This window comes from Cicer arietinum, chromosome 3 (genome assembly GCF_000331145.2).
Source record: "Cicer arietinum cultivar CDC Frontier isolate Library 1 chromosome 3, Cicar.CDCFrontier_v2.0, whole genome shotgun sequence".
Taxonomy (NCBI): domain Eukaryota; kingdom Viridiplantae; phylum Streptophyta; class Magnoliopsida; order Fabales; family Fabaceae; genus Cicer; species Cicer arietinum.
Window position 1 is genome coordinate 40,835,109 of NC_021162.2, and position 16,915 is coordinate 40,852,023.

General features: G+C 31.8%; 1 protein-coding gene across 1 annotated transcript; it reads right to left on the bottom strand.

Annotated features, from left to right (window-relative positions):
* Positions 1 to 3,526: 3,526 nt before the first annotated feature.
* On the bottom strand, positions 3,527 to 11,282 carry LOC140919759 (uncharacterized). Its single transcript, XM_073366392.1, has 4 exons — positions 11,274 to 11,282; positions 11,090 to 11,227; positions 4,448 to 4,552; positions 3,527 to 4,353 (listed from the first exon to the last, which is right to left on the bottom strand). The coding sequence occupies exons 1-4, from the start codon at positions 11,280 to 11,282 to the stop codon at positions 3,532 to 3,534; spliced, it is 1,074 nt and encodes a 357-aa protein (XP_073222493.1). The 3' UTR covers positions 3,527 to 3,531.
* Positions 11,283 to 16,915: the final 5,633 nt, after the last annotated feature.

Consider the following 16,915-nt stretch of genomic DNA (forward strand, 5'->3'; position numbering starts at 1 on the left):
AAGTGTTTCTCTCTCTAAACTCTAAGACTATTCTTTTCTGCTTTTCGATGATTTTCGTCCTCGTCCTTGAGTATCTATTAATAGTTAAAATTTGGACTTCAATTTAGTCTTTGTTTAATTTTGAATTGTATTTTGTTCGGATTACGTTTGTAAATTCTTCATATTGATCATGTTCCTATTTTGTTTAGATTGAAATTGTAAATTCTTCAGATTGATTCTGTTCGTATTTTATTCAGATTGCGTTTGTATATTCTTCATATTGATTCTGTTCATATTTTGTTGTAGATAAATCTTGACCATATCCTCTTCTTACTCTTTGAAGTCAAATATATTGTTCTCATAAAATACTCTTGTTATCATAAAAACTCTAACTATAAAATCAACTTGGTTCCAACAAAAACAACCCGCATCTTTAGCTAGGAAAACGACTCGCACCCTCGAAGCCGAGAAAATGACCTGCATCTTAAGCCGGAAACATGACTCACAACCTCAAAGCCGAGAAAACAACACACATCTTAAGCCAGGAAAACAACTCGCACTTAAGCCGAGAAAATGACTTGCACCCTTGAAACTAAGAAAACGACCCACATTTTTCGGACAAAGTTAGAGTCTTCGTCTTTAATTATTATTTACATTGATTCTCAAGTAAATTCTAAGTAAAAAGGGGCAGCTTTTGACACCTAATTTTGTTCGTCTTTTCTTAATATTCACAAAAAATTAATAAATAGGGTATTTTGAACTTTTTACACTAACTTTCTATTTTTTAATTTCAATATATAATTTTTCATTTGATATTCACTTGTTAATGAAAACAAATATATGTTAGGCTTCTTTTTTATTTACTACCTTTTTGGTTTAATAATAACATGGTAAAAAAAATTAATATAAAAACTTTTTATTTTTATTTAATAACAAAAATAATAAAACGAAATTAAATATCAAATTAATAAATATGGGAATTTTTGGAGTAAATTAAATATGAACGTTCGCTATTTAGTATGATTTTTTGAAATTTGAGGAAAGTTTTGAAAATAAAATAAAACTTGAGAATTCAACTTAATTAGACATTTATTTCTAAAAGTTACTTAACCTTAATTTATTAATACAAATAAGAGTGTTATGAGACTCTTAGAAAGGAGGATAAAAGGAGAGAGAGAACAAATGAGGAGATTAGAAAATAGAGATCGATTTTAGGTGTTTGAATTTGCCTACCATAAAACCACTACTGGTTCTCTGTTGTGCCGTTTTAGCGGACGGTGTAGGGTGGTAATACTTTTTAATGGTGACTTTTTTTATTTCACAGACAAATCGAATACAACAGGTGGCGACTCCTTTTTCGTGAAAAAGTCGGACGCGACAAGATATCTATTCAATTTTTAAGTAAAACTAATATAAAGAACTTTAAGATTTTGACTTGTTCACCACTAATATTTTTCAACTAAAATACTTTTCCTTTACATCAAAATTCAAGATACATGACATTTCAAAAATGCCAAGATAGTAAAGATTTTCATTCAAACTTTCTTTCAAACATAACTCATACTACTATCAACTACTCACGACACATTATTATTTTCAAAAGGCTTTCTTCTTCTTAACTCAATACTTTTTCAAGGAAAACTCAATACTTTTTATAAACTGAACCTAAGAAGCTGAAGGAAAACTTTCACAATCAACTTCAGAGGTAGTTTTTCTCAACTTATACTAAAATTGCTTTTTCTCAACTTAAATAAAAAAAAAAAAATCACCCCTTTATCTTAAAATGGTTTTCCACAATTTCAACCTTTTATCCTTTTAAATCAACCATTTGCACTTCAATCATTTTCTTCTTCAATCAACAACTAGTAAGAATTAATTTTCAAACAATGATTTTCTCAAAATCCATAAATCAAATGAAAGATTTTGACCTTTAAAGAGTGACTTTAAAATACAATGACCTAAAGCATACAAGCAAGACAAAAAACAAAATGAAATAAAACTCTCCACTATACATTTATGTTTTGGCCAACTTGAGAAAAGGGGGAGGGAGAGTTTTTGGTTACATCTAAATCTAGGCTCACAAGAACCACAATCACCAATCTAAACTTTTTCTTTCCTACCACTTTCTCCAACTCTCAATTGATCTTTGATCAACTTAGTGTTTCTCCTCCACTTGATCACTCCACCAACACTTGAAACTTGGTGAAACTTGTAACCTCCTATTACAGAAAAAGATACATCCTAAAGGTAAAGAAAAAAAAAAGACATTATACTAAAATTTTATATAGAATATAATGGAGAATTTTAAATAAAAAAGGAAATATAAAATAAATTCAATCGAAATTTTCTCCACTTATAATTAACAGCAAACACTTCAATAAAACATTTGTCCAAAATTATTCTTTCATTAAACTATATTTTAGAACACAGTTTTACAACCAACAGACAAAATAATCAAATAGCCATACAACAAGAAAACAAGCATTTTGTGAGGGCTTTTGCCCTCACAAAGGGGTATAATCAGCCACAAAGGTGGCTTTTGTGAGGGCTTTTGGCAGCCACAAAGAAGCTGGTCACAAAATTTTGTGAGGGCTTTTGCAGCCACAAAGTGCCAGAAACAGGTTGACATTTGTGAGTGAGGGCTTTTGCAGCCACAAAAGACAGGCGTTTGTGAGGGCTTTTGCAGCCACAAAAGTCTGCCTTTGTGAGGACTTAGGCCGCCACAAAGGACAGACTGATTTTGAAATCAACGTTTGTGAGGGCCCTGGCCACCACAAACTCCCGCCTTTGTGAGGGTTTAGGCCGCCACAAATGACCTCCAGATTAAAAAAAAATATTTTGTGAGGGCTTAGGCTGCCACAAAATATTACGTATATTAAAAAATTAAATTTTTTAAATTCAAAATTAATTCTGTATTTTAATTTTATATATAATAAATTAATATAAATTTAAATTTAAAATTTAAATTTAAATTGTATTTAAATTAAAATTATAATTAAATTTAAAATATAATATCATTATAAATTAAATTTAATATATAATAAACTAATCTGAATATAATTAAAAATTAAAATTAAATTTAAAATAAAATATTTAAATTATAATTATAATTAAAGATTAATTTAAATTACAAATAAAAAAAATTAAAATTAAAATTAAATTAAAATTAAAATTAAATTAAAATTAAAATTAAATATTAAAATAAAAATAAATATTATATATAAAAATATAATATTAATAATAATTAAATTAATTACCACAAAATCAAATAAAACATGCATTCCAAAATTAACAAATAATGTCTTACAAACCCAAAATTTATAAATAATGTCTTACAAACGCAAAATTAAACACACAATAATTAACTAAGACAACATAATTAATATGTGTTCATACAACCCAAAAATAAATTATGAAATTATTCAGATGACATCAATCCTCATAATAATTCCTCTGATCAGCTCCACTCACACCATCATTATGTCCTGCCATGCCCGACGAAAGAAGTCCCTCAAAAGTATTATGAATTTGTGTTGGAGGAGACATCATGGTTTAAAATTGAATTTCATCTTCAATGGCACCACCACTAGTCGAATGAGGAGCCCTAGCTGGTTGAGGTTGATTTAAATCTGGTCTGATCAACCCAGCTGTTGGCATAGTTGGTCGGTATGCAGTTTGATGATCTGGTTGAGGTTGAGGAATTTGATGTGAAGAGGACGGAACATACGGATAATTATGAAAATATTGTTGTTGTTGAAACATTGGCGGCTGCTGCTGTACTTGCTGGAAGGCAGAGTTCGGAGGATCCTGGTGTTGCTGTTGGAAATTTGGAGGCGGTTGCTGCTGCTGGGAGTATTGAGAGTAATTTTGTTGCTGCTGGAATAGTGGTTGTTGAGGCAAGTATTGAGGCCGAGGCGGGAACTGCTGATGAAACACAGGAGGAAATGAAAATTGTTGTTGTTGAAATTGTTGTTGTTGCTGCTGAAACTGCTGCTGCTGCTCTTGAAACTTTTGTTTCCACTCCTCATTCAATTTATCAATTGCGGCTTGTATCAGCTGTTGTGTCTTTTCTTCTTGCTCACTTGCCCATTGCTTCTTTAACTGGTCAAGATCATTATCTATCGACGGACGATGAGATCGATCCGTACTAGCATAAGAAGAAGACGTCTCAGTCTGAATATAGCCGGTTGGACCTTTCTTAAAGGTTGATGATAAACTACCGGCACCCAGCACACGCCCTTTGTACTTGCCACCACTGATGTGCATAAAACTTGCGGTCTCATATTGTTTCCGCTGCACTGGACCAGCTCGCTGAGCAGGAGGAAGAGTAGCTTGATGATCATCCCATTCTTTCATGATTTGTTGAAGTTGTTCCTATATTAAAAATAAAAAAATAAAATAGTTAATAATTAATATATAATAATTTATAGGTCTAATTAATATATAACAATTAATATATAATAATTACCTGAATATTTTTTGATAATTCATCAGTATACTCATTTGTTTCAGGATTAACATGAAGATAGCGATGTATCTCAGCCTGAGTGACCTCCCTTCCAAGTTGCTTTTCCTAAAATATTAAATTAATGTCAAGTTTATAAGTTGGTGAAATGTGATGATTAATTGAATATAAATTAATAGATATATATTATAAATAATAATAAATTACCATATAATATTTAATTTCTCCAGCAGACATGGAACCTCCCTTATGAGTACTGGTACCCCTCTCAGATGCTCTATTAGTCTTTGCTTTTTCTCTCTTCTGTTTGTAAGCATCTGTGTTCCATTTCCTCCACAAAGCAGTCCAAACATTTTCACCAATCCAATTAGGCCGTTTTTCCTCCCCCTTATTACGTGCGTAAGCCAACATAGATGAGAGACGCTTTGAAAAGCGATGGTCAAATGAAGCCAAAACTGCGGCATCATGCTCTCTTTTCCAAGTGCATTTGGTCTGTTGTTTGTTGAAATTTAAAAAATATTAAAAATATAATTAGTAATTCAGTAAATTAATCAAATGTATAAATAAATAGTAATTAAATAAATTAATCTAATGACTTACTTTGAAACAATGTAAAAACTGATCAACTTCCCTAATTTGAGGTGTCTTATCCTCTTTTATCTCACCCCAAGACAACCATGGTTTTTTATATTTCTCTTGTATGACTTCAGCAATTGCCTTTGCAGATGATTTAAAAGGAAGATATCTTCAAAGTTTATATGCAAATTAAATATAAAAATAAATTAATAAAATTAATAATGTATTTACATTGCAATAATAATGAAATATTTAATCAATCATAGTTTACATACCCATCTCCTTCTGGAATGATGACAATGCGGTTGTAGCAATCAACACATCCGGGATCCATTATTTCGTCTAAGGTATAAGGCTCTACTGGGACCTCCGGATATAGAGGAATAGCTCCACCACTAGTACCAATGGACGGCATCGGCATGAGAGATGGGTCATTAACAACACGTTTAGCAACTTTTTTCTTACCACGTGATGTTTTGGATATTCCTCGTATTGCCGCCGTTCCTGTTCCTCCCGATCCATCCGAACCTCCTGATCCTCCTACTCCCGACACTGAAGCCATGTCTATATATATATATATCCATATCCATACATATATATAATATAATATATGTGTGTATACAATTAACATAAGATTAATTAATAATGAAATATACATAAATAAATTATAACACTGACATAAATAAAGAAATATATATAAAATATAAAAATATATATATAAGGTGTCGTTCATTTCAATTACAATATATAATATTATAGATATAGAAACACACATATATATATAATTAATTAATTGTCTTCGTCTTCGTCTTCGTCATCATCGTCGTCGTCATTTGATGAGTGAATTAAGTCATTGCCTTCATCATTCTCTAATTCATCTATTTCTTGTTCATCAACTTCTTCTCCAATGTGTGACTCATGACAAAGTTGACTAATAGTCTCATCTCCAATCACATGATCCAAATTTGACATTTCATCCATTTGAAATGCAACTTCTTCATTTTGACCTGCTTCAACTTCTTCGATTCCACTCGTTGGTCTTGTTTTGATTGCAGCACACCAACCTTGTTTGCTTCTGACAGTTGATGGATAAGGAACATAATAGACTTGTCTTACATTATGGGCCAGGGCAAATGGATCAAACCGTGGATATTTTTTGCTCATACGAATGTCTACAGTATTGGATATCAAATTTATTTTAGTTCCTCTGCTAGATGGATCAAACCACTTACAGTAAAACAACACCACTTTTTTCGCATAATCTAGGAACGTGTAGTCAATTTCGTAAATATGCTCAATTATGCCATAGAAATCTTCTACTACACCACTATCAGAGACACTTTTCATACAAACTCCACTATTAATTGTTTCTTTTCCTTCAGTCCAAGATTCAGTGTGAAATTTGTATCCATTGACGTAATAGGTGTGCCATTCTTTGAAACTTCTACTCGGGCCCATAGATAAGTGCCTTAAGTGGATGTTGATAGGAGTTTGTTCTTCGAGATGCACTTGTTGTTGAAACCATAATGGGAAATTTGAATGTATATCATCAGATGATTGTCCCGTATTTAAAAATGCCCTGATCGATGACCATATATATGGTGAATATCAATTTAATCATATAATTAAATATAATTAATATGAAGAGAAATTTGAAACGTACTCAATGTATGGTTTAACTTCGGTGCAGTTAATCAAAACGTGAACATGTGCCGCATTAAATACTTTGTCGCTTGGCCAGAAAATCGGAAAATCCCTACCAGCATGATGACCAGACAAGCAAAAAACTGATAAAGCATGTGGATGACGTATAACACTATCAGTAGCGTTTCTTCCGTTAACTGGTGACAACGTTTCGTTGTTGAAATAATGAGAACAAAAGTGTGTTGTTTCACGGTGAAGGTAAGATGAACAAATTGAGCCCTCAACTCTAGCTTTGTTTTTCACCGACCGTTTTGAATAACCCATGAACCTATAATATACAAAGAGATGTACAATAAGCTCCATGTATATATAAGTTGAAGTATATTGAAAATCAAGTATATGTATATATATATCACCTTTCAAATGGATACATCCATCTATACTGAACTGGTCCACCAAGCCTAGCTTCACTTGCAAGATGCACTGAGAGATGCTCCATGGAATCAAAAAACCCAGGAGGAAATACTTTCTCCAACTTACATAGAATGATCGGAATGTCATTTTCCATCTTGATGAGATCTTTATCATAGAGTGTTGAAGAACACAAATTCTTGAAATATTGACTCACTTCAATAAGTGGGTTCAATACATGTGTCGGTAAAGCACTAAAGGCAATAGGAAGTAAACACTCTAAAAATATATGACAATCATGACTTTTCATCCCATGCATCCTCCCATTTTCCACATCAGCACATCTTGCCAAATTAGAACAATAACCGTCAGGCGTCTTCAGCTCTTTGATCCAACGATAAACAGATTTGGCTTCATCAGTAGATAAAGTGTAATTCGCACGAGGTTTTAGGGTCTTGCCGTTTTGTTCCACCAACAACAAATCTGGTCGTCTGCAATATATACCTATGTCTTTTCTGGCTTTGTCATTATCTTTTGTTTTTCCTTTCACATTCATCACAGTATTAAATATGTTGTCAAAGAAATTTTTCTCAATATGCATTACATCGAGATTATGTCTCAAAAGATTATCTTTCCAATACGGTAGATCCCAAAAAATACATCTTTTTGTCCAATTGTGCCATTGTCCATAACCTTGTGGTTTACAGGCCACACCATTAACAACATGTACCTTTGGCATATCTTTTACTTTATTCCAAACTTGTTCTGATGTCAACTTAAGCGGTGGTCCTAGACTTTCTGCATAGCCCTTCATAAATGCAGCTTTGTTCCTTCTAAATGCATGATCAGCAGGTAAAAACCTACGATGCGAGTCAAACCACGATGCTTTCCCGCCAAATTTTAAAGTAAATGCTTTTGTATCTTCCATACAAATAGGACAAGCTAATTTACCATGGGTGCCCCATCCTGACAACATCCCATAAGCGGGGAAATCATTAATGGTCCACATCAATGCAGCTCTCATCATAAAATTTTCTCTCCGAGCAATATCATATGTCAAGACACCATTCCACAACCTCTTCAAATCGTCAATCAAAGGTTGTAAAAAAATATCAATACCAGTTGTAGGATTAGAAGGACCTGGTATCACAGCAGCTAAGAACATATAAGGTTTAGACATACACATATTAGGAGGAAGATTGTAAGGAGTAACAATAACCGGCCAACAAGAATAAGGAGTAGACGATGCTTGTATGTACGACGTAAATCCATCTGAGGATAATCCAAGTCTTACATTGCGTGGATCTGACGCAAAATCAGGATGCATTTGATCAAAGTGTTTCCATGCCTGACCATCAGACGGATGTCGCAACTCGCTTGAATTTCTTCTATTCTCATAATGCCACGTCATATTTCCTGCAGTTTGTATTGATGCAAACAATCTCTGCAATCTTGATACAATAGGTAGGTAAAACATTGCTTTCCTTGGAATTGATTTTCCCCTACTTACCCTAGAGTTATTCCTTTGGTGATACCTTGGTTGTTGACAAAATTTGCATTCAACTAAGTTAGCATCATTCATACCAAATTCATTGTCATAATACAACATGCAACCTTTAACACAACAATCAATCCTCTTGACACCTAATCCTAACTTTGACACTAACCGTTTCGCATCATAATAACTTTGCGGCAAACCATCTCTAACAGGTGTTGCATCTAGCATCATTTTAGTCATGAAATCCAAAGCTAAATCAGGAACATGAAATTGAGACTTTAGACCTAATAGTCTAATACACATTGATAACTTTGAGTTTGAAGAACCTTCAAACAACGGTTTATTTGTCTCTTTCAAAAGACCATAAAATCTCTGAGCTTCTTCATTGGGAAGTCCATCGGTATCGTCATATTGATCTTCATTGAATGACAAATTAACCCCAACAGCATCCGAGATCATATCATTCATCGCCTCAAAGTGTTGATAGTTATAATAATCTATACCTAACATGGTAGTACTACTTGAAGGACCTGTGTTATAATTCTCCATAGATGTACTAGTATTAGGCGCCGCTGGAGACTCTTCTCCATGATTAGTCCAAATCCAGTAGTTAGGCATAAATCCATCTGCATACAAATGCACTCTTATTTCATCTTCACTTTTAAACCGTCTACATCGACATAAACAACATGGACATCTCATTCCCCCTTCATCTTGGACAATTTGTTGCACTCTCGCAAAATTCAGAAAGTCTTCAACCTTGTTAGCAAAACGTTGTTTAAGACCCTTTCTTCCAGGAAAATTCCTATCGTACATCCAACTACGGTATAAATCCATATATATATATATATATATATATATATATATCTGTGTGTGTGTGTGTGTGTGTGTGTATATATATATGTATATGTTTATTCTAAAAATTAAATAAATATATAAATTATGTGCATATATATTTATATATATATCGATGTTTTATATATTAATTGCTTTATTTTTCAAAAGCATTATATATAAATTTTGACATATTTATATGTCAATTAGGGGAGCATGCATCTGCACACAATATAATATATTATTACCAATACAATAAATATATATAAACCGAAATAAAATTATATATATATATCAATACAATATAATATATTATTATCAATACAATACAATAATATATAATATATTATTATCAATATAATATATATATCAATACAATAAATTATATATATCAATACAATAAATATATATAAACCTATATAAAATTTTAAATGATGTTTTTTTAAAAATCAAGACTAATAATCAAGACTTATTTATAACAAAAAATAATAATATCATCAATTTTAATAATGTTTTTTTAAATAATAATTATATTAAAACTAATATATTTTAACCGTGGTTTGAAACTTTAATTTATCATATATTAATATGTAAACAACATCATTTCTATTTTTTTAAAAATAAATTTATAAAACTAATCTAAATATAAATATTACTAATCTATATTTTAAAAATAATATATATATTTACTAATCTAAATTTAAAATATATAAAATACTAACTTGATGCCGAGTAGCGTCTGACTTCAAGCTTTCACTCACGTACGATATGCTTGCAAGTCTTCGAAATAATTAACAAGCACTGTAAAAATAAAAATCAATAACATTAATTAGTTATATCAAATTAAAAAATAAAATTATAAAACTACATATATAATATAATTATACTTACCAAATTTAAATGAAGCTTAAGAGTAATTTTGTGTAGAGAGAAGGAGGAGAGAATGGTTAGAATGAGGTTGTAGAGAGAAGTTGGATGTGAAAAAATGAAGGAGGAGGGGAGAAAAATATATATAGATTCAGGTTGAGCATTTGTGGCGGCTAAAGCAGCCACAATGCCAACGGATATATTGATATTTGTGGCGGCCTGGGCGGCCAGAAAAGCCAACGGCTATAATGCCATTTGTGGCGGCTTTTGCCGCCAGTAATTCTAACGGTAAAATGCTTTGTGACGGCCTTTTCCGCCAGTAATTGGGCCTCCATTTGTGGCGGCCTTTGCCGCCAGTAATGCCAACGGTACAATCCTTTGTGACGGCCTAAGCGGCCACAAAATCCAGCTGGATTGGGCCTCCTTTGTGGCGGCCTTTGCAGCCACAAATGCCACGTGCGCGGGCTGCCTAAGCCCTCACAAAATCACAATGTTGTGATTTTGTGAGGGATTAGGCAGCCACAAAATCCAGTTAAATATTTAAAAATTTGTGAGGGCTTTTTCAACCACAAATAAAGACCAATTTCAATTTTGACATTTGTGAGGGCTTTTTCGGTCACTAATTTGTGAGGGTTTTATTCGGCCACAAAATATTTATAAAGTTGGCCACAAAATGGTGTTTTTCTTGTAGTGATACAGTGCTAATAGCTGTAGAATTACAATCTTACAAAATTGTTGTCGTTCCCATCTTATCAGCTCTTTGGATAAGCCTACCTTATAAACAACAACACTCGTTTTACATAAACCATTTTTACCTTTTCACATTCTCTAGATTCTTGATTCTTTTGAGATTTTTTGTTTCCCTCATACTTCTTGACAAAGTTTTCTCCTCTACCTATAACCGAGGTTATTGTCAAATTTATTTGATTTTGGATAAATTTGTCTTGGCTTCTCTACAAAGGAAGAACCATGAAAGGACAAAGGATTTGTGATATGTACCTTCGCCATTGCTTAATAAAGAAGAAGAGAACGTATGATTTGGGTTTAAGAATAGTAAACATTAGTAGGAAACTTACGAAACATGTTGGAAAAGAGTGAAAAATAATAGATTTTTTTGAATTTGACTTAAAAATTGAGTATCTTTTAAAATTAGAGTAAGATCGATAACTTAGCTTAATTCACTCAAATTTAATATAAATTTGTAAATTCACCCGTGTTAATTTGGTCTTCATAATAAATTTATCAATTTTTAAAACTATTAGCGAATTAATACGTTTTTTGTACATGAATACGTAAATTCGTACAAATTTACATGTTTATACACGAATTTGATAACCTTTGAAGGAAATTAAATGGTTGAAATAAAATGGCTGAAAATGAAGCACATATGATATTTGATAACTCTTTTGTCAAGTACATCAAATTATCTAATTAATAAAGTGATAAATAAAATCGTCTTTCACATATGTTGTGATTAATTTAATGATGCTACAAAGTTGTAAATATTTAGATAACATAAGGGTTATAAGTTGATTGATAATTTCGAACAAACATAAAAATAATTAGAGAAAATTCAATATGAGAAAAAAAATTAACGAATTCGAATTACTTTCTTTTCACTATGTAATTATTGATTTATAATTTAAAAATCAAACTTGATTACGTCATATTAACAAACTAGACTAGCTAAGACCAATTGTTTGACTCAAAATCCTTTTTTAATAACAACGAGCTCTAATTCCTTAGGTGATCAGATTTTATTACTCAGAGCATGGTACGGACGTTAATTTATTAGACACATACTTTATATTCCTATCACAACATTCAAACATAAACATATATTATGGTTCTGATTATTATAACCTATTTTTTAATAACGAAATAATACCTAGGTTCAATTCTAAGGTGATCAAGCATATAAAAGCCTTAAGAACAAAAATATATGAATAATCAAATATGTTTAAATTGCATTAATAGCAAAAACCAAAATTAATTTGATTGACTGACAAGTTCAAAACCCTCTCTTCCATCTTAATCTCACTTGTAAAAATAAACATTGTGTTAGCACACAAATATCATGCAAAAAATAATCCCTATCTACAAAGAAAAACTTGAATATCACTTAAAATTAAGACAATTCATGTGACACTTACCTCTCATATTCAATTTCTTCTACACACAACTGTCTAAATTTCTCTCAAGTGTTTAAAGGGTTTTGTGTTTATTACTCGTATTGCTTGATGCTCTAAACAAGTTCACAATGTAAATTGCACATACACTTTGAGAGGTTTTTTAAGGTTGTAATGAGGAAAAGGTACAAATGTGTTATTTGGAATAGAGGGATTACAACTTGGAGCTAAGCAAACCTTCTAATCATTTGAATAGCACACCACAACATTAACAACTAATCAACCAAAGAAAGTAAAAGAGAGTAGAAAACTGATTTATTCATAAATATCATTTTTTTTGGTACTCCACCTTTTGATATCAATGACGTTTTAAGGATCATTCAATTACTACTTAGTAGAATACTGTATCATCTTACCTTTTTTCATGAATGGTGTTTTGAGGATCACTCAATTACTACTTAGCAAGATGACACATATATTTATTTTTTCTATTTTTTTTTTCTTTAAGCAGTTTTCTACTTTTAATTCTCTTTTCTTTCAACAGTTTTCTTGTACTCCACCCCAAACATAAAAAGTTGATATTCCATGAGAAACCATAAACTTAAATTTTCCAAGTCATGATGTCAAGATTTTACCCAATTTCAAGTAAGGTTTTAGGATAAAAAATAATTTTGGATCATTGGGTTGTAATAGAGCTTGGCAACACAAAGAAATGGCATATAAGGTATCAAGAGAAATGCCTCAGCATATGAAAACTTTAGAAAAACAATGATACTTGTCATAATATCACACAAAGAAGAATATAAGTATTTGGGCACAAAACTCACATAGTAGGTAATGCTGAATCTTCAAGTGTCATGTCAAATGAATTGTCTGTCATCATTTATTTTACTAATGTAAGTTAATATGCAATAAACAATTGCACAATCAAATTTTTAAAGATGAAATATGCAATAAAAACAAATCAACTTTGGGGAAAAAGACTCATCTCATTAATTCATTTTTGAAGGCATTACAAAACAAATTGCTAAAATAAAAAATACAATAAACATTAAACTTAGGAAAATAAAACACTAAGAACTAAAACTAAAGCTTGAAAACAAAACAAAATAAAAACTACAACTAAAACAGAGGTTCCAACCTCAATCCTAAAACAAGTGAAAGTTGAAGTTCAGGTCAGCTCCTAATGTTGGAACCAAGTTGGTTTTATACTTAGAGTTTTGATGTTAACAAAATTTTATAAGAACAATATATTTGACTTCACAAAGTATGAAAAAAGATTCATATTTTTGAAGACAATCTAAAATAGATTTGATTCAGATTTATAATTGAACAAAATCTTTGACCAAGTTGAAAAGAAGATATGGTGAAGATTTGAAGAAGATATGATAAACATCTTATTAACAATAAAATATGAATTATTTATAAGAAAATTTGACCAAGATTTATCTACAATAAGATATGAATTATTTACAAGAATATTTGATCAAGATTTATCTACAAGAAAATATGAACTATTTACAAATGCTTTGATCAAGATTTATCACAATAAGTTATGAATTATTTACATGAATATTTGATCAAGATTTATCTACAAGCAAATATGAATTATTTACAAGAAGATTTTATCAAGATTTATCTACAAGAAGATATGAATTATTTACAAGAACATATGAACTATTTACAAGAAGATATGATCAAGAATTGTTTACAAGAAGAAACACTCACAAGAAGATACATTTATTATTTGCAAAGATATGATTCATATTTTGACAAATAAGGAATTAGACTTAGTCATATTTCTATTTGTGAAAGTTCAAGAACCGGTCCAACACTATATTCCCACCCAGATCAAAGCGAGCAATAGGATGGAAGTTTCATCTGAAGAATTATCAAAAGAAATCTTAACAAAATACGAACAGTATCAATCTGAAGAATTTACAATCTCAATCTGAACAAAATACGAACATGATCAATCTAGAAGAATTGCTCAGATTGGATTCAAAAATAAAAAATTGGGTAAAGAACATATTATCAAAATGCATCTTGTTCCGAATTATTTTTGAATAAGATCATTGTTGACCAAGCTAGGAATAAAGATACAATTCATAATTAAACAAGGACTAAATTGAAGTCCTAATTTTAATTTATAAATAGATACTCAAAGTTAAAGAAGAAGATCATCGAAAAATCATAAAAGAGTAGATGAGTTCAAGCTCAAAATTCTAAATTTCTCTTGGAGTTCAAAGAAAGAAACACTTGTTCAAAAGAGAAATATTTTCTAAGGATTTTTATTAGAGTGTGATAGTCATTGTTATAATCAGCTTGTTTGAAGCAGTTATTCAAATTCCAAACCTTTGTATTCGAACCTGATAATGGTCTTTGTGTGCCTTCAACAATCTAGGGTTATCATATTGTGTTGAGAAGACTTGGCTGGTAGAGTCAAGGTTTGTGTGTTCCTCAAAAGTATGGTGTTGTTAGACTGCTTGAGAAAACTAACTTGGAGGGTCAGGTGCTTTGTAATTCAAGTTTTAAAATTAGTGGATTAAATCTTTCTGAGTGAAGGGACTAGATGTAACCAACTTAGTGGAGATTATTTACTTGTATTATTTTATTCCTACACTCCTTAATTTTGTTATCGCTTTTACTCCAAGTAAATCACAAGTGTGAAGTAGTTTAATCAAATAATGAAAAAGTTATCAACTTAGTCAAACACAATTCAACCCCCCTTCTCGTGTTTTCACCTTGACACAAGATATCAGAAAAATCACTACCTAACCCTAGCTAGAGGTAGGCAAAGGAAGAAAAGGTTGGTATGTATGAGGGTGGAATTGAAGCAGGGGAGGAATGTCATAATTGTGCTGATAAAAATCAATCACGCTTACATGTTCTGCATTGGCGCCCCGGAACCTCTAAGCCTATGTCATCCAATAATGTTGGTTGGTCAACCAAGTAGGTGGCGTACCTTAGTATAAGTATTGGTTGTGTATATCTCACAACATATGCATTCAAAATATGTGCTCATCAGTACTCTAATCTCACATTTCTAAAGGTGGATAGTGCTAAGGTGGTTAGGGTTGAGGTTGTTGCTCTAGGATCTGAGGCTGTTGTTGTAGGGATGGTTCAGTAGTTGGGGCTTCACCAATCTATTTTCTCTCACTTAAAACCATCTCATGTTGATAGGAGTTACTTTACCATTGTTTAGGTCACTCTCAACCCCTTGATTCAAAGACATCATATGAATGATAGAAGTTTTCTCCAAAACAGTCTTGTCGTTGTTTGCCAACTTGACAGTGTTGTTAGAGATAATATTTGGGATGTCTTTTCATTAGGGATAAACCTCTTAGGGCTCTCTTCACTCTTACCATTAAGTAGTTGGAGCAAGATTCCATGATGTGGCAGAAAAAGATTTACCAAGCCTTCACCTTAAGGTTGAAGGAAGTCGGGTTTATCAATATCGAGAAAGGATAGTTAGGAAGGTAAGGTCTCCATTAGGAGTTTTCTTGGAATAAATTTGCTAACAACTCAATGTAGTTTATCTCGGCTGCAAGTTTCTCTTTCATTGCCTTCAACAAATATTGCATAAGGGTTTCTAGGTTTCTATTCCTAGGATTCTATTAATAGTATTCCTACATAACATTATTTCTAACCTCGTCGCATAAGATCTCAAATTTTTCCCCTCGTTCTTTCTAACATAATAATTCGTGTAGAACTCCTTTACCCATGCTTCATTTGCCTCAGCAAGGATACTATTGAGTTTACCCCACCCTACTTCTCAACTCATTGGTGAAAAAGGGTAATCAAGTCGGTGGAGGTCAAAAGCTCTTTTAGGATTAACTTTATGTGCTAGGTTAAGGGAATGCCTCTTCTCATGGGAAATAAAATTGAAATGGTAATCGTAAAACTCTCCCCTCTACCTAACCCTCGTTAGGTTGAACCAAGTTGGTTCTAGGAACAATTCCTTTGTCATGTTCTGATGTTAATAAAAGTACGTTTTGAGAATAATTTATTATACTAATTATTTCATTTTAGTGTGTAATAAATAGAACTAGGAAACGAAGGAAAAGATATCAGAGGAAGTGAAGATGTTCGAGGAAATAAATACATAAGAGGGAACATATATGTTAGAGGAAACAAAGACATCAAAGTCAAGTGAAGTCAAAGGAAATCAATGGAATGTTCAGACTCGAGTTACTACATGCGTTGTTGTGTGCGTGCATCTGCCTCTAAAGCTTCTAAGCACGTGCCTTTGAAGATTTAATCATGCCTCTGTTTAGCATGCCTCTAAAGCTCATGTTTCGCTTGCTTTGAAGACTACAACTTGTTCCAAGAAGCTGACTCAGATACACACAATGCATTGAAGATGCAACAAGGTGACGTTGCCCATGCCCCTAATTCTAAGTCTTGCAGTTCTGCCTCTACCTACTAGAACCAAGCAACCCAACATTTGACTTTGATAATCAAGTTTTGTTATGATGAAGAAAGTAAACAACCTTGATAGAAAGTCAACGT